Here is a 22,710-nt window from a genome sequence, read left to right on the forward strand (position 1 = left end):
AGGTGTGCTTCTGCCAGGAATCATGTACATTCTGTAGCTCCAGTAATAATTCACCCAAATTGCCAGGCTCTAGTTTCCCACATGAGCACAACTGTGCTTTAGGGTGAGTGAGGGATCAGGTGTGAGAGGAGGAAAAACTTCTCAGCATCCACTGAGCTGCAGTAAGTGCGCAGAGACACGCGTAGCAAGAAGTACCTTGTTTGAAAATGCTCCCTCCTTGGGTCTCTAAGCTCCAGGTATTTCCAGGCTGCCACTAGTTACCCCAGCAAGGTGAGAAGCAGTGAACTGCAGCCAGCAGGTTTTACCCACCCATTTTGGAAACCACTGTCACATTTTATATTGAAGACCCAGGGAATCCCTCTGGGCAGGGCCTTGTGGGCAAAAAACAAAGGGAAAGCCCAGGCCCTGAGCAGTTTGTCTTCAAAAGTGAAAGTTCCTGGTAGGCAATGAGCAGATCATCTGATTTGTTCTGCTTGTTCCCTTTTGCTGCTTTTCCTGCCCTGTAAACTTTATTTTTCTCACTCAGAAATGCATGTGGCTGTTGCCTGAACTCACAGAGGCTCTGACTTCATTTGCCCTTTAAAATGAGTGATTCATTGATTTGCATGATGAGGTGGCTGACTCTCACTTTGACTTACAAGCAGCCTTGTGTCTGAGGGTGAATTCCTTGTGTGTGTGTAAACAATCAGTTTTTCTCGACCTTTGCACAACCCTAAGCCCAGAAGCACAGCCACAGTTTAAAGGAAAATATTTATTCTTCTCTTTATGCATCGAGGTAACTCCTCAACCAAAGCCAAGCATGCAAATACAAGAATAAATGACAGCATAAAGAGCAGCATCCCAGCAACACCACTGACCCCAAAAGATTCCTGTGGAGACCAGTGGAGGAGGGTACACTCAGCCTGGCCCTTTTCCCCCCTCTGTTATACTTTATAAAGAAAGACAGAAAACAAAAGGGTTGGGGGGAGAGTTTGGGTCGGTTGGAGAAAGCAAAGATCAGAGCCCAGAAAACATGACCTCAGAGGAGTGATTGAATGGACTGGGGTTAACTATTCCAAAGTAGAGACTTGGGAAAAGTCTGGTTAATGGCCTTTAAACTGCCAAATTTCTGTAGGAAGAGACAGAATAACATTTGCTATGTGGTCATTAGGGGAGGAAACATGAAATCATGGATTTCAAATGGAAAAAGATTATGTTTTTATGTTAGGCCTTGAGATTTATGTTAGGCCTTGAGAAAAACAGTAATTTATTTATTTATGTTAGGCCTTGGGGGGAAAAAAGCTCTGGGGCTGATTGCTTAGAGTGTGGCATCTCCAACTGTGAGGGTTGTTTGGCACAAGTTAAACAAATTTTCCATCAGGAAAGATGTAGATGTATTTGATCCTGGATTGAGGAAGACGAATTATCTGTGTAAAACTCTCAAATTTCCAGCCAGCTTTAGTTTCTGTGGTTCTGTTATTTAATTTACTTCCCCATCTCTCCTCCTCCCTTTCTCCCAAAGCAGCCTGCAGTTTTCACCTTTAGAAATGCTGCCTCAGGCTTGGTTCCTGATGTGCTGTGGTCTCCCATGGAGGGACCACAGATGTGGGGTGCAAATTCTCTCTTCCTTCTTAATTCAATTAACTAGACAGTCTTTAATCTTTAACTGAAGTATTTTTTTCTGCCATCTGTTTATCAGAATTGGGAATGAAATAAGAATTAAAAGAAATCACAACAAAGATTTTTAAACTGTTGAGATAAAAAAAAAAAGACTTTTTTTTTTTAACATGTCCGTTCTGCTTGGGATAGCTTTGATGTAGAAACTGTCTCAAACTCCAGTTGCCCACTGAGACTTTTAGGAAAAACAAAGTAGACGTGATCTGAATTTCTAATGGAAAAAAGAGGAATAAAGAGAAAAAAGTCTGGCTACAAACTTGTCCTTTGGGGTTGCCTGCATATTCACAGAACCCCTTCATCTGATGGAGTGAGTGGAGCACTCCCATTCAAGGCACAGGGATAGGAACTGCACCTTTGGGAGATGCTTTTGGTGTGGCCAGGCAGTGCTGGTGAGCAGTTCAAGCAGGGTTCCATGCTTGTGGCTGGCAGCAGAGGGCTGTGGCACTGTGGATTATGTGATGCCAAAGGTTAGGAGCCAGCTACACCCATCCCATCCCATCCCATCCCATCCCATCCCATCCCATCCCATCCCATCCCATCCCATCCCAGTGAGGAACCTCAGCTCTCTGGAGAAGGTGTGAGTGCTCAGGGGCCCCTGTTAGCTCTGGCTCCCTGGCCATGGCCACCTCACCTTGGCTTTGAGCCCAGGGTTTGTCCGTGCCATTCTCTCTGCCCTCCTTCTCACTCTCCCAGGTGGGGATCCTGCTCTACGTGGCTGACCTGATTGTGCGCCTGATGTGGAGGAAGGCTCTGGACCCAGATAATTTCTCCATCCCCTACCTCACTGCCCTGGGGGACCTCCTGGGCACTGGATTCCTGGCCATCTGTTTCCGCCTGGTTTGGCTCATCCACGGCACAGACATGAACCTGGGCAACTGAGAGTCCCTGTGCTGCTCTCGTCCCTGGTGTGACACGGTGCTTCCCTCCGGGCCACGGGGGTACCTGGCACTCAGTGCTGGCTCACCTGGCTGGGCTGGGCTCCCCTGGCATACCTGGCACTCAGTGCTGGCTCACCTGGCTGGGCTGGGCTCCCCTGGCACCCCGACACCCACCTGCCCTGCCCTCTGTGCCTTACAGCCTGCCCAGCCCGAGGGATCAGCACCCACAAACTCCTGCCCTTGCAAGGGAGCAAAGCGGATTTAAGGAGCTCCCCCTGCTCACGCCTGGCAAACAAGGCAACAAGGAGCATTTGGGCCACTGGGGAGGAAGGAATGAAGGAAGGAAGGAGCATTTGGGCCATGGTCTCAATCCCCAGCACTGTCACAGCCCCGAGGCTGCTCCAAAGCCTGCCGAGGTCACTGCGTCTGATCCTGCAAGTGGATGTTGCAGCCCCTCCATCAGACTGTGACTTTCCACCAAGGGAAATTCTTTATTCACCCCACTTTTCTCCTGCTCCTGGAGTAGCAGAGCAACCAGGTCTTTAAACTTGTCTTGTCTCCATCACTCAGAGGCTCAGAATCTGAGGCAGTGAGCTGCTGGCTCATGCCCAGTGGAGGTTATCTAGGGATACCACCTACCTGCCCTGGCAGCATTGCTGGTGTCTGACCAAAAAGCTGGTTAGATTGCATTTTGGGGGCAGGAAGGTTTGTTTTTATGGTTTATGAAATGTCCAGTAGTTAAAATGTTTATAGAAACACACACATAAATAAAGTGGATAAAAAAAAAAAGAGTAATGCTGTGGATTTGCGAGTTGCTTTTTTCTTGCCATGACTCTGCCTGTTTTTAGTTCTAACTTGTCAGGTAGAACTTCTTGCTTTTTTCTCATCCATTCAGGATTGGACAACACAATTTTAATAGGGCTTCAGGAAAATCAGTGTTTCCTAAGGAAGCATATTTTGACACCCATGTGTTTCAGGTCAGAATTAAAGCCTCTCCCACAGTCACCATCCACTCTTTAACAATTGCTCTGGGATGAGTCCAGGAGCTGCCTGTGTTGGTCTGGGTGATATTCAGGCACAAGGCTGTGGCCAGTGACTCCTCAGGTCCTTGCTCCAGGGTGGCAATCTGGTGCTACCAAGGACATGTCAGGGAGGCTTTTGGGGCTGGAAGCAGCCAATTCTCACTGAAATTGAAGAAGCAATAGACTCCTCCAGATGATAAGATGCTGAAGAGTCAGGAGGTGAGGATATGGATCAAACCTTTGAAAAATGTCACTAGGCTTCACCTTTATTAATTATCTGCCTTCTTCTTGGAGAAGGGAAAAGGGGAGGTCACGTTCTCCATGATGCCTTATTCAAGGACCTGGCCAGCTCTAAAACACTTGAACCTCAGCTGTGTTGAGTGCCTGCTGGCCTTGGATGTTTCATTTCTCCCAGTTCTGCTCTGGTGTCCCAGAGCCACTGCAAAGCTGAAGCCCCTGCATGGCTTCCACACATGGCTGAAGGTCCCTAACAGTGAGAGCTGAGCAGCTCTGGGCTGCCAGGCATGGGGAAAAGCACTCCCTGGAAGGGAGAAAAAAAAAAAAAAAAAGAGCTGTAGCCTCCCCTTTCCCCAAGTTTCCTTTTCCTTTTTTGTCTTGTCATGAAGGACAAATTGCCTGGTGCTGCTGAGCTGGAGAGGCTGTGCACAGCAGCTCCCTGGCTGGGATGTTTCAGCACACATTGCCCTGCCTTGGGTCACTGCCTCACCCCTGCTGCAACCTGTGGGGAAAGCAAAGCATCTGACTGCCAGTCCCAGTTTGAGGAGCACCTTAGAGGATGTTTATGTATATATTTTAATAACTTCAGCTTAATGCTTTGCTTTGTAAAGCTTCAATAGCTCAAATTTGGCACTGGCTTGAGCAGTCCTGGCAAGTAACTCCTCCTGCCTCAACACCATGTTCCTCCTCCTTGCTTCATTGTCCCCACCACCTCAGAGAGGTCCTCTCTGGAGCTTGGTGCTTGTGCTGCTCTTGTGAACCAGGTAAGGCTGCTGGGGGCACCCCAGCCCTCTACAGGATCCTGAACATGTGAAACTCCTTCTGCTTTTCTCTTAATAACACAGATTTGCCCCTGCTTCCTCCAGTCCTGCAAAATACCTAGACTGGAGCCAGTGACTGGTGCAAGGGACGCCAGTCACACTCCTCCAGCATCAAATCCCAGTGCCCATTGCACAGCTGCTTCTCTGCTGTGTGCCTCCAGCAAAGCCCTGGCACTGGCATGTCCCTTCACTGGGGGATTTCTGGGCAGAACTCGGCTTAATCTGGTTGTCACTGTTGACAGAGGACAGGGATGGGAACACATAATGGATGCCATCTGTGTCCTACTTGTGGGACTCAGCTGTGCCAAGGTGACCCACGCTGCACCTTGCCTGTGCTGGGCTTGGGGGTTCCCCCCTTGCAGGAGGCACTGGGGCTCAGGACTGGCGTGTGGAAATGACAGAGGGCACAGCAAGACGTGCTGCTCGCCAGGGCACCCCTTGGTGGGCAGCCAAGCATCAGCCTTGTGCCTGTGGACATAGTGCAGGGAATGCACTTAAGACTTGAAATTGCTTCCAGCTTCAAGAGAAATGATATAACCAAAGGAAATGGTTTCAATAAAAGGGGATTTTTTCCTTTTTTTTTTTTTTTTTTTTTTTTTAAGGGCAGTGAGAGGCTAGTTATTTGGCTGCTCAGCCTGTTTACTCTTTCCTCTTCTCTGTGCAAATGAGAAAGGGTCTTTGCTAACAAGGCTGATATGTAACCCCAGAGCACAGCTTGGATCAGCATTCCTGTAACTCTCTCTGAACTTGCTCCTCTAAGAAAGCAGCCCCAGCCCTCCTAGTGAGTGGGCAGCACTGCTCTGTCCCCTGGCACCAGTTGCCCCAGCCATCCCAGGAGGCCCAGAAGCCCCTGAGTTGTCCAGGCATCCTTCCCCTTCCCTTCCCTTAAAAGCAGAAATTTGATGCTTAAATACCTGCAGGCTCCTCAGCTTCTAGGAATTTTCAGTACCTCGCAGCAGGCCCTACCTGGTTTTATGCTCCCTGTGGTGCTGTGGTGGAGCAATTTGGCCAGGGAGGAGATTTGAGGAGGGGGTTGTTTGACTCCCTTTTTCTCCACAAATTTCAGTTTCAGAGCAGACTTGTGTGGGTAGCAGAGCCCAGACAGGGTGGGGACATTTCACAGGGATTTCTGTCTAAGCCAGCAGGGAAATCATTGCCAGCCTGGCTTCTCTGCTGCTGTCTGTGTCATTACTGTGGCCAGCTTGTCACTGGGCTGCACCCACCCTGCCAGGGACACCAGCACCTCAGCTTCAGCCAACAGTGGCTTTTACTTGTATTTAGTCCTCACAGCTCCCAAATAAGCAATAGCCTTAAAAAAGGAGGTGGAAGAAGAGAGCTTCTTCCTTGCTGCTCTTTAGTCCTTGGCTGCTGACCTGCCCCTTTGGGCTCAGTGCTGGTCCTGCACTGAGAAACCCATCCAGTGCTCTGAGATGCTTGTGGAAGGCTCACCTTGCTGTAATCTTTAGAGGGAATAAAGGAAAATGTGGAGTGTTGGCAGAGAATGAGATTGGCTGGTTTTGAACGCTGTGCGGCCATTAGGCAGCCAATCTAGACTCTAGTAGTGGGCAGTGAAACAATATATACATTTTTTTTAGCATCCCATGGTTTAAATTCCCACTGTATTAGCAGTGCAGGTAGGCTCACTCCTGACATCAGCCACTAGCTGTGCCCAATAAACTAAATCTCAGGCTGATATCAGTGTTGTGGGATGGGGCTGAGGAAGAGCACAGGAGTTTGGGAGGAGGTGGGTGCCCTGGAGCACCACGTCTGTTGGGGTGCTGGGCTGGCTGCTGGGACCTTGGGGAAATCCCAGATGAACCAGGGAGGAAGGGCAGTCAGGGGTTCCCCCATTCCTGGGTTCATAAGGGTTTTTCTTTGCAGGCAAAGAAGGGGCTGTCACCGTCTGTAGATGCAGATGGGAACAGGGTTTTTTTTTCAGGGATAGTCAAATCATTTATTTTTTCCCCTCACTGCTTCCACTCACTGCCTCCATCCTAACACAGTAATTTTCCAGAAACTCTCTGTGAGATGGAGCTTCCTTACCAGGGACAAGCAAAGTGCTAGCCAGCAAACACAGTAAGTCTGAAAAGCCTCCTTCAAGGGAGACACTGCTTCCAAGACATACTTGAACACACTTTTTTTTTTTTTTTCTCTTCAATGACAGTCTATTTAATCCTCCAGCTGGTAAACAACACAATCCATGGTGCACAGGAAAGTCTGGAAGGAAACCTCCTGATCACTGAAGCTCCATTTTGTTCCAGTGGAAGGAGAAACTCAACAGCTCCACATGGGCCATGAGGGATGGGGCGAGGAGCTCCATAGCACAGCAAACCCACAGCACTGGCAGAGTGCTCAGAAGGCTGGAGCTGCTGGAGGCAACGGGAAGAAGGGGCTGGCTCTTCATTAACTCCTGAGCCATGCTGGGCCGTGGCAAAGCTCAACAGTGCAGCAAGAGAAGGTACTCTCTTTTATGCTGGGGAGTACATGAGTATTTATATAGTAAATGGGATGGTGTACAGACCACATATGTAGACAAACATAAGCCAAATGTCTATTAAGTATTATAACCATATACAAATGTAATCTCTCCATTTATAATACATAGATTGACCCAGCAATAATTCTATTATACATTATAATATAATCATTATTCTCATTGTATATTTGTGCACACATGAACGTATCAAAGTGATGCTGTTCTTGTTTCTTGTGTCCCTGGTGCTCTGAGAGCTCCCCAGTAGCTCCCAAGCCTTGAGCCAGACTCCAGGACCAACCTGACTCATTTAGAGTCTCTTGTCCCCAAGCTCTGCAGCCTGAGGCCAGCATGGGAACCTTTCAGGGGGCTGGGGGGACATTACTACCATGGTCCCCTGTTCAGCGAGGCCAGGAGTGGCACCTCCTGCTGCTCTCATTCCCTGCTCAGAGGGGGCTGCTGCTCGGACAGGCCCGGGGGCGATGCCCTGCCCTGCTCCTGGGTCAGACCCCGGGCATCCCCTCGTGGGTCACGGCTGCACGTCAGCCGCTGCCACATCCCCTCTTCCAAGTGCAGGAGAAAACCAAACCCACCCAGTTACACTTCAGAGATGGCCCAGGCCTCCTTGATGCTTTCTCCTCTAAAAAGAAAAAGGGACGCAGTGACACAGTTTAAAAAGCCCAGCCAACCAGGAGCCCTGAGAGAAATTGTTCCCAGCGCCCGCACAGGGAATTACACCGCCTGTAGTTGGGATCGCCGGACACACGGGGTCCTCCTAGCTCCGTCCTGCTCCGTCCTGCTCCCGTCCTCCAGCGCTTTCTGTGGACCGGGAAGTTCGGACCGTGCCTGTGGCGCGGGCGGCGGCTGCCGGCCCCGCAGGCCCTGATCCCAAAGCATCCCGGCCCAAAGCATCCCGGCCCCATAGCATCCTGATTCCGCAACATCCTGACCCCAGAGAACCCTGACCCCACAGCATCCTGATCCCGCAGCATCCCTGCCCCACAGCATCCCTGCCCCACAGCGTCCTGACCCCATAGCATCCTGATCCCGCAGCATCCTGACCCCACAACATCCTGATCCCACAGCGTCCTGATCCCGCAACATCCTGACCCCACAGCATCCCGGCCCCACAGCATCCTGACCCCACATCGACCTGACCCCGCAGCATTCTGACCCCACAACATCCTGATCCCGCAGCATCCCAGCCCCACAGCATCCCGGCCCCACAGCATCCTGACCTCACAGCATCTTGATCCCACAGCGTCCTGATCCCGCAACATCCCGGCCCCACAGCATCCCGACCCCGTCCCACAGCATCTCGATCTCAGAGCTGGCCCCACAGCATCCCGGTCCCAGCAATCCGGCTTTGGCATGGCCTGAGTGATTCCCGTCCCAAAAAGCTCCAGCCAAGGCTGAAAGTGTTCGCTTCAGAAATACGAAGTGCTCCTTTTCTGTTTGCATGGTTAGGTTTTCCTTTGGAGAGATTTGGATTTAGGCAGAGAGGAAGCCAAGAGTATGACCTAAATAGTTTGGATTCTGGATGCTGTCTGTTGGGATTTTACAGAAACAGCTCAAAGGTGGGTATTTCTAAAGGTCCAATTTCTAAATGGCCCAAACCACACCTTTACAGGTCCTGCTTTCAGAGGCTCATGGCCAAGGCTGCAGGGCTCCATTTGGTCCATTGGTGTGTGGCTGGGCTGTTGACTGGGTCCGTGGGTCAGGTCTGATGGGATCCATCAGCCAGGACAGGCTGCCAGTCAAGCAGCCATTCACAGCCGGGACCACCTCCCCACTGCCACTGTTGCAGCAAAGACTAGAAACCACCTGGCTGAAGAACAAAGCCCAGAGGGTTCTGTTCCCTCAGTTTCACACCAAAGAAAGCCCAAAGCAGCTCCCAGCCAGCCAGATATTGCCTAAACACCCACAGACAGCACAGCTGGGAGTGAGTGTTTCTGTCCTTGCCACTCACTGTGCCATCAGCTCTTTAGAGCTACTGACAGGGAACAGTATTTAGGAAAAATAAAAAACAAAAAAAATCCAAAAATTAATCCATTTATGACCCTACATCTGACCCCAAATTATGATTCATGACCAAAAGTGATGAAAAGCTCTTGCAGTGATTTGAACAATGATTTTTCCAAGCAGAGGCAGCTCTAAGCAGGGAGCACAAGACTCCTGAGAAAGCAGGAGGATTGCACTCCAAGCCTGAATGCTGCAGATGAAATTTGTTGCATCATATAATCTGTTTTTGTGCTTTGTGTTTCAGCTAGACAGGGGGATACCAAGATAGCATGAGAAAGGCCATTTCTTCAAGATCTCCAGTGCAGATTGGGAGAATCAGTCACACTGCCAGGATCACCAGCAGCTTCATTTACTTTCCTTTTTCATTGCTTTGCTAAAGCCAATCTCCAATGGAGCAAGCAAGGAGGGAGTGTCAGCACATAGATGCCAGTCAGAGGCAGAGAGGAAAAAGGTTAAGATATAACAGCTGAAAGTTGTTAGATGGAAACACCATTTTTTTACAGATACTGAGAGCACTGTGGTTTTATAAAACCTCCCATTGTATTGCACTAATAAGTCACATGTTTGCAGCCAAGCCAGCAGACACACTCAACAGCATCTATTACCAGTGTGTTTATTTACAACACAGGCAGCCAGCAAGCCAAAGCCAAAAAGAAAAGAGAAAAGACTGAAATATGGACTGGCTTTAATTTAAAATCCTAGGGCTCGGTTTGTCATTTTCTTTTGTGTTTCGCTCCCTCCTCCCTGTTTTTTCTTCAAGGAATGATTATCCAAAGGCAACTAGGAAAAGGACTGTTTCCCTCTAGGTGTCTCTCTCCCTGTTTTTATCCTCAATTTTTCTTCTCTCTCTCTCTCTCACACACAAACATACACACACAGACTTTTCTGGCCTCCCAGTCCAATATCACTTCTCCATTACCACAGCAATCTTCCACATCCCAGCCCAGTGTTCCCCCAAACACTTTATAACTTTTATAAAGGGGCTGCACACAGGAACAGCCCATGCTGTCATGGGAAGAGATGCCAGCACCGCCAGCAGAGATTTAATGAATTTGACCAGAAATCCAGAGACATGCACACACTGAGCACTCTGCAGGGGAAAGTACTGAGGACCTGCTGCAAGCCTTTCCTCTCTATCTTTGGAGAATTTTGCACCCCAACTGAGAACATGTGGAAGGAGAGGAACAAAAAATCCCTGCAGGGATAAAAATGTGGTCAGAGTAACACACCTCTGTGTGTTATACCCCCCTCAGTAGGGCAGAGGGACAGAGGAGAACAAGACAAAAGAAAAGGTGGGAGCAATTTTAAATAAAAGGAAAAAGTTACATTAAATTATTGCTTTAGATGGCACAAAGGACAGAGGAGAACAAGACAAAAAGAAAAGGTGGGAGCAATTTTAAATAAAAGGAAAAAGTTACATTAAATTATTGCTTTATTTCTGGTTCTATGCAAGTCTCTGATACACTCCACTCTGACCCCTGAGACTCCATGTCTGCCCCCAAACAGCTCAGTAAGGAGAAGAAAGACCTGAAGGGATCCTGCCCGAAAAAGGAGCCTTCCCAAGATTTGGATCTACAGAGGAGTCTCTTAGTTACAAGAAAGTCCCCAACCAAGGCAAGAAGTGTCCAGTCCCACCACCATTCCCTGTAGATATTGAAGGGTGGGAGGGAAAGGGAAGGAAAAGCTCCAGCCCCAGTGTATCGAGAAATGTTCTTCCTCCAGAGCATGCATGAACAAGGCATCAGGAGGTGGAGCAGACCCTCACAAAAGGGCACAGGGAAGAAGTCAACCAAGAGATGAGCTCAAGGCAGGAGGAGAGGAATTGTGGCGAGGTGAGAGTTATCCAGCTCTCCCTCACCTCTTTCCCCGCAGGCCCTGCCTCACCGGATACGGAGGTACGAGGGGATGGAGTAATTGAATAGCAAATAGTCCATTTTGTATAAATTAAAGAGTCTCCTTTGGTAGAAGGGGCTAATGTCCTGGAAGAACTGGGCTGTCATGTCATCTGTCGTCCTGGTGGTCTTGGACGAAGCCGGGAACTTGACGCTCGTGTCGGCCCCCACCAGCTGCAGGATGTAGTTGGCATCTTCGGCCAAGGTCTCGTACTTGCCCACCACATCGTAGTGGATGATGCAGGGGTGGCAGAGCGAGTGCACCCGCTCCCAGTGCTCGTTGAACGGCTCCTCCTGCTGCGTGCGTGGATCCAGCAGGTAGTACACGAACTCCTCGAAGCGCACGTCGTCACCCTGCTCCAGGGCGCGCTCGCTGGGCTCCTGCCGGTGCCGCCGGATGATCTTGGTGCCGTAGCGCTTGTGGAAGGCCGTGTTGTAGCTGAGAGTGAACTTGTTGCGATAGGCCGAGACCAGGCGCTCAAAGGGCTCCCGCACGAAGAGGAACTTGAGGTAGCTGCGCAGGCGGGAGTTGATCTCGGGGACGCTGTACTCGGACAGGGTGCGCAGGTTGGAGGGCACGTGGGCCTCGTGGGCGGGGATCTCCAGGGGGTCCTGGTACTTGCCTTGCCCCGTCAGGACCATCATCACCCGCTTCCAGTTAGTGCAGGCCACCTTGGGTACATAGCAGTAGAGCAGGCCGTGCGCGTCGTCCACTACCAAGTGCCGCAAGTCATCCGGCCGCAGGAGACGCCGCTTGCGGGTGTAACGGCTGCAGATGTTGCTCAACATCTCCCGTCTCTGCTGGTGAACTGCCTGCAGGGACGACTGCTCAAACTGGGGAGAAAAAACCCAACAGAGATGGTCACCAGCTTGCCCAGGCTGATTGTGGCCTACACACAACACTTGGCCCACAATCATCCTCACTGCCTCCCCTTTACTGGGTGGGTCAGTCTCCCATGTGGGATTTTGGAGACAGCACTCACTTTGAACACATCTTGATTTGGGGCACTTAATCCTTGGACAGCCTGGCATCAGAAGAAAGGACAAAATGTGATGAGGAGCTGGATGAGGAGAAAATCGAAGGGGGTGAGGGAAGAAGGGGTGGTGCAGAGACGGTCAATGTCAGAGCATTTTTTCAAAAGCAGACACACACACTGGGTTAACATGCTCTCCCTCACACCAGTCTGGGGAATGCATGGCCCCAGGGATAGAAAGCACAGCCTGTTTGCTGGCACAGGGCCCTGCACACCTCCTGCTGCTATGGGGCATTGCTGCCTCACACTGACACCCACACACATGTGCTTGCTGTGAACACCCAGCCAAGGGCAGAAACGTGGCAGAACATTTGGGCATGCTGGATGGAAACGGCCTGAGTGTTCTGCCAAGGAAAGGCAAATGGAAATGGTCTCTAACACTGATGATCAATCCCTGGTGAGCAGGAGGGGAGCTGGAGATGAGGTGGGGTGGCAGGTATGATGGAGAGGAGCAAGGGGCTGAGCAGGTAGTGCTGGGGCCCTTCCTGAGGGCTTTCGACTCCTGAGGGACATCTTCCACACAGGCCAGTCCAACGCCTCAGCTCTGGTCACAGTTTCCTTTGGCCGCAGGGACAAGGAGCCAACACATGGTCCTTTGACCCTTCTGACCCTCACATCAAGAGCTGGCAGCTGCTACACTGGCTTACCAGAAGCCCAGAGTGCCTTAACCCCTGACCCAGCTAAAAACTCCTTACAGATCTGGGGACGTGACCTCTCCTGTCATGGTTTTTTTCAGAAATCCCAAAATGTCATTAGAACATCTGGGGAAGGAAACCATTTCCAGGAAGTTAGAAGGGGAAGGTCCCCTCCTCCTCCTGCCCACTCTGTCACTGTTTTGCTCACAAGGGTTGGGAAATTTTGTGTTCCTCGTTTCTGGGAACATCCAACAGCCTCGTCTGGGAACAGCAGCACCAAGCACCTGCTAACCTGGGCTGGCCCTGACCCTGCAAGGCTGTGGCTTTCGTGCCATGCAGTGACCACCACCTCCCAACATCAGAGTGGCTCCCACTTTGGGATTGTAAAGACAGTCCTGCCAGTGTCACAGGGTGCCACAGCAAACAGCTCTGCAGTTGCACAGACCTGGTAAGCTCCAGATGAAGGTCAAGGGCAGGCCTTGCTGCCTGCATGGCTGCTGAGAGCTGTCACTGCCCAAGCATGCTAAAGGACACCCTTGGCCAGGCTTCAGGTGCTCCCTCACTGCTCTCTGGGGGTTTGGAGGGACAGCTGTAAGGGCTTGTAAAGCTCCCACCAGGAGCTGGACACTAAGACAAACTGTCCATCCTGTGGGTGATCCAGCAGACCTGACTCCTTCAGAGAGACACTACCATCTGGGCAAACAGCTCCTTCTGCAAGGGATGAACCAGACTCTTTTGGATCTTATTTCCACAAAGGAAAGGACCTTGTCCAGGCCACCTTAGTGACCACTTAGTGACCAGGAACCTGTATGGGCAGTAATCTGAGACAAAGGAGAAAGCATCCCATCCTTACTCCTTCCAGCAGGGACATGATAAGGGAAAATGCCAAAATGAAGGAAATTCAGGTGAACAGATGCCAACTGCCAGCAAGGTATGACTCTGACATTGTTGGCTACTAGGCTACAAAGAAAATACAGCACCTAGGGAGGTGATAACTACAGCTGAAGAAGCATTCTCATGCTGCCTTGCATCACAGCCAAACCTTTCAGTAGAAATTTCTTTGTTTGGAGCTTCCCTGTCAGCTTTTACAATTGGAAAACTTTTTTGCAAGGGTTAAGAAAAAGAGGTATTTTAATAATGTGACTCTTTTCAAGTGTTTTCCCCTGCACTTGCATAATTCAAAACTATTGGACCAGAGAGACAGACAGACAGACACTGTCTGCAGGCATGGCAACAAATAAATGTGACTACTTTTCAGCAGCCGCCCACTGGAATAAATGCATGTCTTGCAGTTATTTCAGAGCAAAATTGCTCCCTTCATTTCCTTCTCTTTAAAACCCAGGGAAATTAAGTATCACTTTAAAGGAAATAGCACCACGACATTCCAGCAGCGCCAGGGTTTGTTGGCATCATGGCCAAGCGAGTCCATGTTTGTAATTTTTCAGAGAGCAAATGTGCTTTGGCTGCTTACAGACATAAGAGCATCAGCCTAGACAGTGACACACAGTAACAGCTATGGGAAGAGCTGACTCTGGCTGCATGGGGCACTGCCCATGGGCACTGGGGAGGCAGCAGGGATGGCAGCCCACTGAGGGGCCACCAGCACTGCCCTCTGCTCTTGGGGGCTGCAGCACATGACAGCCCCATGGAGACGGGGAGATGCAGGGCACATTTCATGGGGGCATGTGGCATGGCACCCGTTGGAGGGTGGTTTCCCACAGGGCTTCCTGCAGGGAAGTTGTGGGTGAAGATCCCTCTGCAAAGGGAAGTGTGGCTGAATTAGGGGAAAACTGCCTGCCCAGGGGGAAATGCAGCAGAAAGAAACCAAGACTTTTTACAGCTCTGACCACAAGCCCCACTGTAAAGGGCAAGCAGGACACCTTCCCTGATTCCTGCACAGGGAGGGACCCACTAAGCCCACCTGGAGGGGAGTGATCCTTTGCCCAGGCTGTGCCTGGCTACTCATTTCTCAGCAGATATAGCTGGCACAGCTCAGAGTGATGGAGAGGCCTGAGATGTTCCAGGATTATAAATCCCCCATGGCTGAGTCCAGCTACATCTACGTAAACATATATAAGTGCAGATTCCTATGTGTGTGCACATATCTATAGCAGCTAACACAGAAACATCTGTCAATTATTAGCTCAGTAAGGACAGCAGTGAAGCTCTTGCCCAGCTATGATGGCACAGAGTTGGCTTTGAAACGATCAGGTGGCAAAGTCTCCCAGGTTTGCCCAGCTATGGCTCAGTCCACTGGTAATTAAAACATTTACCCAAGTACCAGCAAGGGCCATAAGCAATGTTTGTCAAGTTACTCCCTCAAGCAGTATGGTCTGGTCTTTTAGACACAGCCAGAGGTTCAGCTGCAAGGGCCCTGGGGGTGGCTGGAGCTGGCACAGTGCCCCACACACTAGAGGAGTGGAAGAAAGGGTCAGCACTCAGTGCTCCACTTGATCTTCACCCCACCACTTCTGTGTCCCTGTCCCCTTACCTGGTCACTCTCATACAGGGCCTGGAGTGGGCTGCGACCAGCCTTGCCTTGCCAGGTGGATCTCATCTCTTCAGAGGCTGAAAAAGGAGAGAGGAAAATCAGAGGGGCTGGAAGGGTCTGCTTCCCTTGCCTTCTCTTGAGATGCCCAAGGTGGGATAAGGCAACCTCTCCAAGAAGACACAAACTCATTTTGCTCTGGATGTGATGCTCAAGCAATGTTCTTCCATCCCCCTTACTCTGTAACAAAATCTGCAGTTAGGATTCAAAAGGTCCAGATCTACTTTTTATCAAATAAAACACCATAAATAAAAGTAACAATTACAATTTCAAGAACTACTAGGAAAAGTTTGATCCATATGCTTTTGGGAAATGCCACTTTGTCCAGGCTGTATGTTTGAGGGGATGATGTAGAGGAGACAGGACCCTGCCAGCATTGCCATAGCCCTGGGAGGGGTGAGACAGCCTCTGTCCTTGGCAGAGATGGAGGGCAGGTCCAACACTGGCAGCTCTGTGCTGAGCCCCCACCGGCTCAGAGTTTGCACTTCCAGGCTCAGAGACACGAACAGCAGCACACAAATTGGTCAGGTGCTTTGTCTGACCAGTAAATCTATTGAAGCTCTTATTTGCTATTTATATTTTTTTTTTCATCCCTTCTAAACCAGCAGCATCTGCTCTGGTGTTTGAAGCTGAAGACAGCCTCCCAGGCAGTCCTTGCCCCCTCCCTGCCCTGCAGATCAGCTGTTTCACTTTGGAGGTCCATTTGCAGCAGCTCCAAACCCAAGGCTGGATGTGGCCAGCCATAAGTGCACCAACCTAAACCCAATCAGTGACAGCTGCTCAAGTTCTCCTGATCATAAATTATTTAGGGATGCAACCACCTTCCAGGCTGGGAAGCATCTGCTCCAGCTCAGCCTCTGAGGTCCCCTCAGGGACCTGATTCCAGCAGAGTGGGGGCAGAACCATGTGGCCTGGATATCCCAAACCCAACACGTGGAGCCAGCCATGGCAGGGGCGCAGGCTCTCACTTTCAGCAACACTTTCAAGCAGTTCTCCCCCACTCACCCACCCTCTGCTGCTTGGCTCTGACTCTCTCCATTGGCAGAGGATGCCACCAGTTTCCACATGACAGGTTTGTAACCATGGGGGCTGTGCAGCCCTGGAGTTGGCTTCCACAGAAGGAATCACACCATGAGTTTTAAAATGGAGAATTCTGTTTTTTCTGAAGGGGAAGATAGGACACATTGTTCAGGAGACTGTGGCCTGGGAGGCTCTTCCAGTCCTCCAAGTTCCTGGAAAAAGCATCTGCCACAAGACATTTCTGGCAACATGAAGGTTTCTAACAGAAGCTTTTTGCATGACAGTTTGGGGCTCTGGATCTTTTCATTCACTGACCATCACCAAACAACCCCACATTTTTTATACAAGTCCCAGATGGCATCTGTACAACCAAAATAACCAGAAGGAAAAATCCAGATCCTGTGTTCATTTTGACATGCTTGTATTTTGCTTAAATGAAAACTGCACCAAAGCACAAAGTCACCATGGTCTCAGCTAAACATTATTCATTCCTGGAGCTGTAATTAGGAGGAAATGACTGCCTGACCTCACAAAATTTCATCAGCAGTGCCTGTACGCTTGCGCGTCCGTGGGAAATGACACTTCCTGCAGCGCTGGATTGATCAAGATGTGACTCAACGAGAAGGTACAGTTTCTTCCTCAATCCTCTGTATCAGTTACCCCACAGGAGGCTGAAATAGCATCTGTGCCAGCGGGAGATAAGCAGAGAATCCAACGAACAGTGCTGGGCTGAGATGCTCATCCCAGAGGAGCCCCGGTTCACATTTCCAGGCTCAGCCCTCTGCAAATGACAGGGAATGAGATCGACCTTGAAAACTCCCCTCACTGCAGCTCCCATCTGCAAACAGAGAGCACTGAACTTGAGCCTCTTTCCCCTTTGGCTGGGGCTGATAAACTCCTGTTGGATGGAGAACTGTGACCCTGCTGAGGGCTGCCAGCAGTGCCTTGCAGCAGACACTGCTCCTATATTTAGTAAAAACAATGTGGAGGCGTTTGTTTTTGAGATTAACACGTGCATCAGCCAGAACCTTTCTCATGGGGACAGAAGCAAACCCCGGGTGGTTCAGGCTGACTTAAGGCTGTTAGAAATGCAAATAGCTCGTGCTGGTGCTGCACAGGGCAGCGTGGAAACGTCCCAGGGAAAGGCTTCAGTGCCTGCTGCAGCATCAGGTCACAGCCCCGGCGGCGCACTGGCTTGACAGGAGGCTCTTTGGGCTCAACAAAAGGCAAATCTGCAGCAAAGAGGGGAGGGAGCAGAGGTCAGGCAGGTCACAGCCATGCTCTGACCTCTTCAGTCCTCTTTTTTTCAGAGGGACAAGCCTGGCCAGTGGCTGCTGCACTTTGCAGGGCTCTTGCCAACAGCCCCAGCAGGAACGTTGCAGAATGGATTTCCTCCAGTCCTTCCCCAGAGCAAGATCTGGCAGAGAACAAGGCATCTTTTCTGGATAGCAGCAAAACCCCTGGGATCCCTGCTATGCTTTTGCTGCACAGGGTTCCAGAAAAAAAAGAGGAAGAGATAAAAAAAAAATGGAAAAAAAAAAGTCCCTGCCAGGCTGCTCTCGTGCAGCTGGAGGAGGCCAAGAGTGCTGAGCTGGCAGGGGACGACACCGGCACTCAGCACTGGCTGCATCCTGAGGCTGTGAGCTCCAAAGTGGTGACACCATCCCTGCCCAGCACTGCCAAACCCTCCAGAGCAAGGCCTGGCCTGGCAGCAGGTTTTGGGTTTTTACAGGGCTCCACTGCAGGAAGTCTCCCCGCTCAGAAACTGTCTGCTCACACTACACATGGCATCCCAAGGAGAAAAGCAGCCAGGATCCTGGCCGGGCCATGATGGTGGCTTTGGAGCCAGGGTTAAGCCCCAGGGCAGATGCAGCATGAGGGGGGCAGCATCTGCTGTGTCCCATGGGATGGAGTTCCCATTCTCCACTAGGCTGGGTCAGAGCAGCTAAAGGCGTGTGAACAGAGACAAGTCCAGGTTGTCTGTGCCCAAAGCATCCCCAAAACATCTGGGATCACAGTGGTAGGCAGGCCAGGGCTGCTGCAACCTGCTTGAGCCAGCAGAAGGCTGGAGACAGTGATTTAATGGAGTGCACCCCACTAAGATCAGCCTTTGACACCCAACACAGCCCTGTCCCATGACCCCAAGCTGTGGCCACCCCTGCCCCAGCACCTGCAGCATCACTGCTCACACACTCCTGTTCCAGCCCTTCCTGTTGCCAAATGCTGGCGGGAATTTGCACATCCCTCCTATTCCACTCATTCATGTTGAGGGCAAGTCAGGCTTCCCATTCCCTGTACCACTGGTTTATCAATCTCTGGAATGCCCCTAGGACTCCCAAAAAGTTTGGGAAGGCCAAGGAATACTGAAATAAATTACACTGTTGAGGAGGGAGTAGCATGTGAGTGAGTTAATGGTTTCTGTTGCATTTTGGCACCATGGCCCTGAGTACCGCAGGATATTCCATCATGGAGGAGCTGCCAAGATCTTCGCATCTTGGATCTTCTGACTTTATAGCTTGTTACTGAGGTTCCCAGATTCCACCACATGTAGTGGTAACCCTTGGAAAGTTAGCATTGCCACAATTGCATCTGAAAGCAGGGACATCACTTAGCCAAGGCATATCAACTTTCTTAAGGGGAAAAATCACCAACCCTTGGCAACTGCAGGATCACTATTTTGGTGAGAAGTATCAACACAGTGCATGTCTGTGATCCAAATCTGAAGTGGTTTTCACTGACAGAGGCAGAAGGAAATATCACATTTTTCCTTTGAATCTTCAAATGATGAGGCAAGGGCACAGGACTGATGTGGAGCAGGAGACCAAAACCTCCATGCTAAGGCAGAGACACTGACCAGAAATCTATGAGTAAGATGAGCCTGAAAGGAAGCTCAGGCACATTTTTGCGTCTCCTGTGCTACAAGGGCTTTCAGACTTTCTTTTGGAGCTTAAAAATATATCACATTTCCTCCTTCCTTTCCTCCTGTACCCCATATTTCAGTGCTGTTCCACCACAGCTGAAGCTGCTCTCTTGCAGTGTGACACCAACACCGCAGCAGGATCTGGGGCTTCAGTGTCTTGCCAGCTGTCCTTAGAAAAGGGAATAGATTTTTAAAGCTGTGAATATTTAGGTGAACTAGCTGATTGCAAAGACAGCCAGACATGTGTGAGGTGAGGGAAAGACTGGATCATGCCTATTTCCAGACTTCTGGATGCAGCAGTGAAAGAATATGCAGTTTTGGCTGCAAAGACCCTTAAAAAGGGAGGGAGGTTCTCTGCAACCACAACAGCAAATCCAGAGTGTGAATTGAAGAGTTTGGCTTGGAGACAAGATTCAGGCAGGAACAAGCCTGCTAGGCTGACATCAGCATTACCCAGGCTTTAGAAAACAGTCTGAAGAAAAGAAAGCAATTAAAACATGTGGGTAGAACTGGATAATAAATAACTTAGAAGGAGAATCAACATGGCACTAACCAGACACAGCTCATACCCATGCAAACTTGTCTGTAAATAAAATAAGCTGTTTGTGTTTTAGATCAAGCCTATGTGGTAGATCCTCACCCAGATACACACAGTGTATAAGAGACAACACTCCACAAGAAACAAGGATTTCATGCTCTTCAGTCAGAGAGGATGAAGTTTAGAAGGTGAACTGGAAAGGTCACAAGCAACAAGAAAGCAGGTGGCACTTAAATGAGAAATACTGGGCAGAAGGCAGATTTCTAGAAAAATACCCCCCAGATTAGGTTTGGGATTAATACTTTGAGAAGGAGTTGACATAAAAACAGAAAGATACTGATGATGGACAAAGACTTGAGAAAGGCTGCTGTGGCAGGGAAAGACAAACACCAACAGGGAAACTGAAGTTCATCCTGGATGAGGGGAGTGGAAACTTAATAGGATTTAATTTCACAATGTTGGAATTCAGCAGTTTCTGCTGCTTTGCTGCTGGAAGTGGCAGGAGGTCCCAGATGCATTAGTTCTGGGCCATCAGCTGCCAGTGTGACAGTCATAAAAAAAGGCAAGCGAAGCCCTGAAACAAATCAGGTGAGATATTTGCCATCACAGCAAAAAAAGCATTATCCATATGCTATTATCCATAGCACTGGTGACCCTCAGCTGCAGCACTGATAGCTCTGCTCTCCTGGGCCAAGGCAGGTCCAGAGGTGCTGAGAAGGGCTGCCAGGTGGCCCCAGGACTCGCTGTGCTGTGGGAGCAGCACGAGCTGGATGTGTGTATGAGCAGAGCTGGGATGCCATCACCCCTGGGAACAGGCCAGCAGAGAGGATGGCAGGGGTTCCACATGCAGGACATCAGCACTCCCACTTGCTCAGGTGCCAGACTGGAAGAGCTTTGGGAAGTTTGGGAACCCCAGATCAGTGGGAGCGGGTGGCTGGAATGCAACAGGAGGAATCCCAACTCACTTTGGGCTTGAGGATGAAGCTTTCAGATATTTTCCAGGCTGGACCCTGAGGCCACAAGAAGCCAAAAACTCCACATGTGGTCTCCAGTATGAAACACTGGAGAGGGCTAACACCTGGAGAAGATCAGTGGTCTCCAGACAGGGGAAGTGAAGAGTCAGCACATGTACTTGCACATGAGCAGGCACCCCAGAGACCCTGAGGAGCTAATCCTGACCCCACCACTGCCTCCCTGCCGCCGTCTCACAGCCCCAGCCTTGCTTCCTGTTGTGTCTGTGCAAAACCTAAAAAAAGAGAAAAAAATAATTGCGGTGCCTGAAATGATCAGTGTAAATTACAGCCTGCAAATGCCAGCAGGGCAGTGAGAGAGGTGCTTCTTTGCTCTGTAGGAAGAGTCAGTTCTCAGGGGAGAACTGAATTCCCTCTTGGAAGGGAATGCTCTCTTCCACACCAAAGAAAAAGTTCTGAAATTGAAGGTGATATTTTCAACTTATTCTGACTTGAGCAAAGGAAAAAGGACTGGTGACAGGAACTGTCTGCTTGGCACACACAGCATGTGAGCAGCTGAACTGCATTCAGGGGAGAAGGAAGAGTGTACAGAGGGAAACAAATAACTGTATTACCAGAAGGGTTAACAATGCCCAGAGCTCTACAGTGTACAGAGATCAGCACTTGGTTTAAGTCATCACTGGAAGAGGCAGAAATTAGGACCTGCATCTCTTTGTGGGCACAGCAGTGAGCTTCTCCAGACCTTTCTGACTGCTCTCCAGGACCTGCCAGGGGCAATGAGTGAGTGCTTCAGCCTCAGCAGTGACAGCTCACTCACCCCGACCACAAAGACAGGCTCCTCACTACTGAAATAATGCACCCAGAAGGATCTTGCCATAGAACTTCTGAGAGGATACTGTGACTGTACTAGTCAAAGCCAAACCCCAGCCTCAGCCACTGGCTGCTAAACCTGTCCAATTTTCGATTTTAACATCCAAGCAGAAAAAAAAAAAAAGAAAAAAAAAAAAAAAGAAAATAGAAAAATAAAATAGAGCTTGGCAGCAACAGTGATGGATCCAGACAGTTATTGCAGTCAGAGCTCAGTTTTCCCTCCTGGCTTGGTAGCAAAGACTGAGACATACAGCTAGACACACAGACTTCATGAGGATGGTCCAGGACATGGAGGCCAAGAAATCCCACATGGAAGCACCAGCTGAACCCCTAGTCAGTGTTCAGTGGTCCACGTGAGAGCCCTGACTGGAAGGATCAGAGCTATAGGGTCAAACAGTGCTGTCTCCAGAAAGCAGTTTAATTCTAGGAAGCTCTGGATTTCATGTTTGGGCTCCTATTGGTGGAGAAGGCATTTCCTTAATTTCTGCCTAAACACAAAGGCTGATTGTTGTTTGTTGTTTTGGATTTTTTTAAAAGACGGATATTTTTCAAAACTACGAAGATGTGAGAATCCAACACCAGAATCCCACAGAGAACTCCACACTCACTGCCTTAATGTTGTGGAAGGCAGTGACCTCTCTTTGATGGACAAGATGACCAAATAAGTGACTGTTTGCTTTCTCACATCATACTTCTGGCTGTGAAGAACTATGTGTCAATTCTAGTGTTCACAGAGCTAAGGGACGACATTTGGGAATTATTCCTATTTTAATTCTTACTGAAAAGTTTTGACTGGGAATGGGAATTTTTTGGTTCCAAAAGCAAATAAAATTTTTGGCTTCAAAGAGGCAATCAAACCTCCTTAGATTATTGTGACTGCTCATTTTCACTGCATCTAGAAAGTCATGGATATAGACAACAGGGGCTTAATTAAAAAACTTAGGAAAAGAAATCTAATAGACCCACAAAATTGATTTGCTTAAATGCATCCTTCATGTTTGTGAATTTAGACACAATCACCTCTGCTGGGGAGCTGCAAGAGTAAGGAGGTGTAAGTGGCTGGGCTCATCCACGTGTCTGCACCCAGAACACCCAGAGGGAGTGGGCAGCATCCATGCCCCACTCTGGCAGGTAACTGGCAGCAGAGCACATGCACAAGAAAGAATTTTGGGA

At 49.7% G+C, this 22,710-nt stretch overlaps 2 protein-coding genes across 12 annotated transcripts in view; one reads left to right on the top strand and one right to left on the bottom strand.

The window, feature by feature from the left end:
* SLC41A3 (solute carrier family 41 member 3) overlaps nt 1–7,311 on the top strand; it is a 31,093-nt gene extending 23,782 nt beyond the window's left edge. For 8 of the 10 annotated variants that reach the window (XM_041425563.1, XM_041425564.1, XM_041425572.1 and 5 more), the window contains one exon: nt 2,350–3,325. In XM_041425563.1, the coding sequence (XP_041281497.1) occupies nt 2,350–2,535 (186 nt within the window). In that variant the 3' untranslated portion in view covers nt 2,536–3,325. The other 2 variants (XM_041425565.1, XM_041425570.1) reach the window with 2 other exon arrangements.
* A 3,212-nt stretch (nt 7,312–10,523) lies between these two features.
* The window catches only part of CHST13 (carbohydrate sulfotransferase 13), a 29,368-nt gene continuing 17,181 nt past the window's right edge, over nt 10,524–22,710 (bottom strand). For both annotated transcript variants that reach the window (XM_041426081.1, XM_041426082.1), the window contains exons 2-3: nt 15,162–15,238; nt 10,524–11,835 (exon numbers count right to left, since the gene is read on the bottom strand). In XM_041426081.1, the coding sequence (XP_041282015.1) occupies nt 10,990–11,835; nt 15,162–15,238 (923 nt within the window). In that variant the 3' untranslated portion in view covers nt 10,524–10,989. The remainder of the gene's footprint in view (nt 11,836–15,161; nt 15,239–22,710) is intronic.

The sequence above is a fragment of the Onychostruthus taczanowskii genome, unplaced genomic scaffold (genome assembly GCF_017590055.1).
Source record: "Onychostruthus taczanowskii isolate IOZ18803 unplaced genomic scaffold, ASM1759005v1 scaffold9, whole genome shotgun sequence".
NCBI lineage: Eukaryota > Metazoa > Chordata > Aves > Passeriformes > Passeridae > Onychostruthus > Onychostruthus taczanowskii.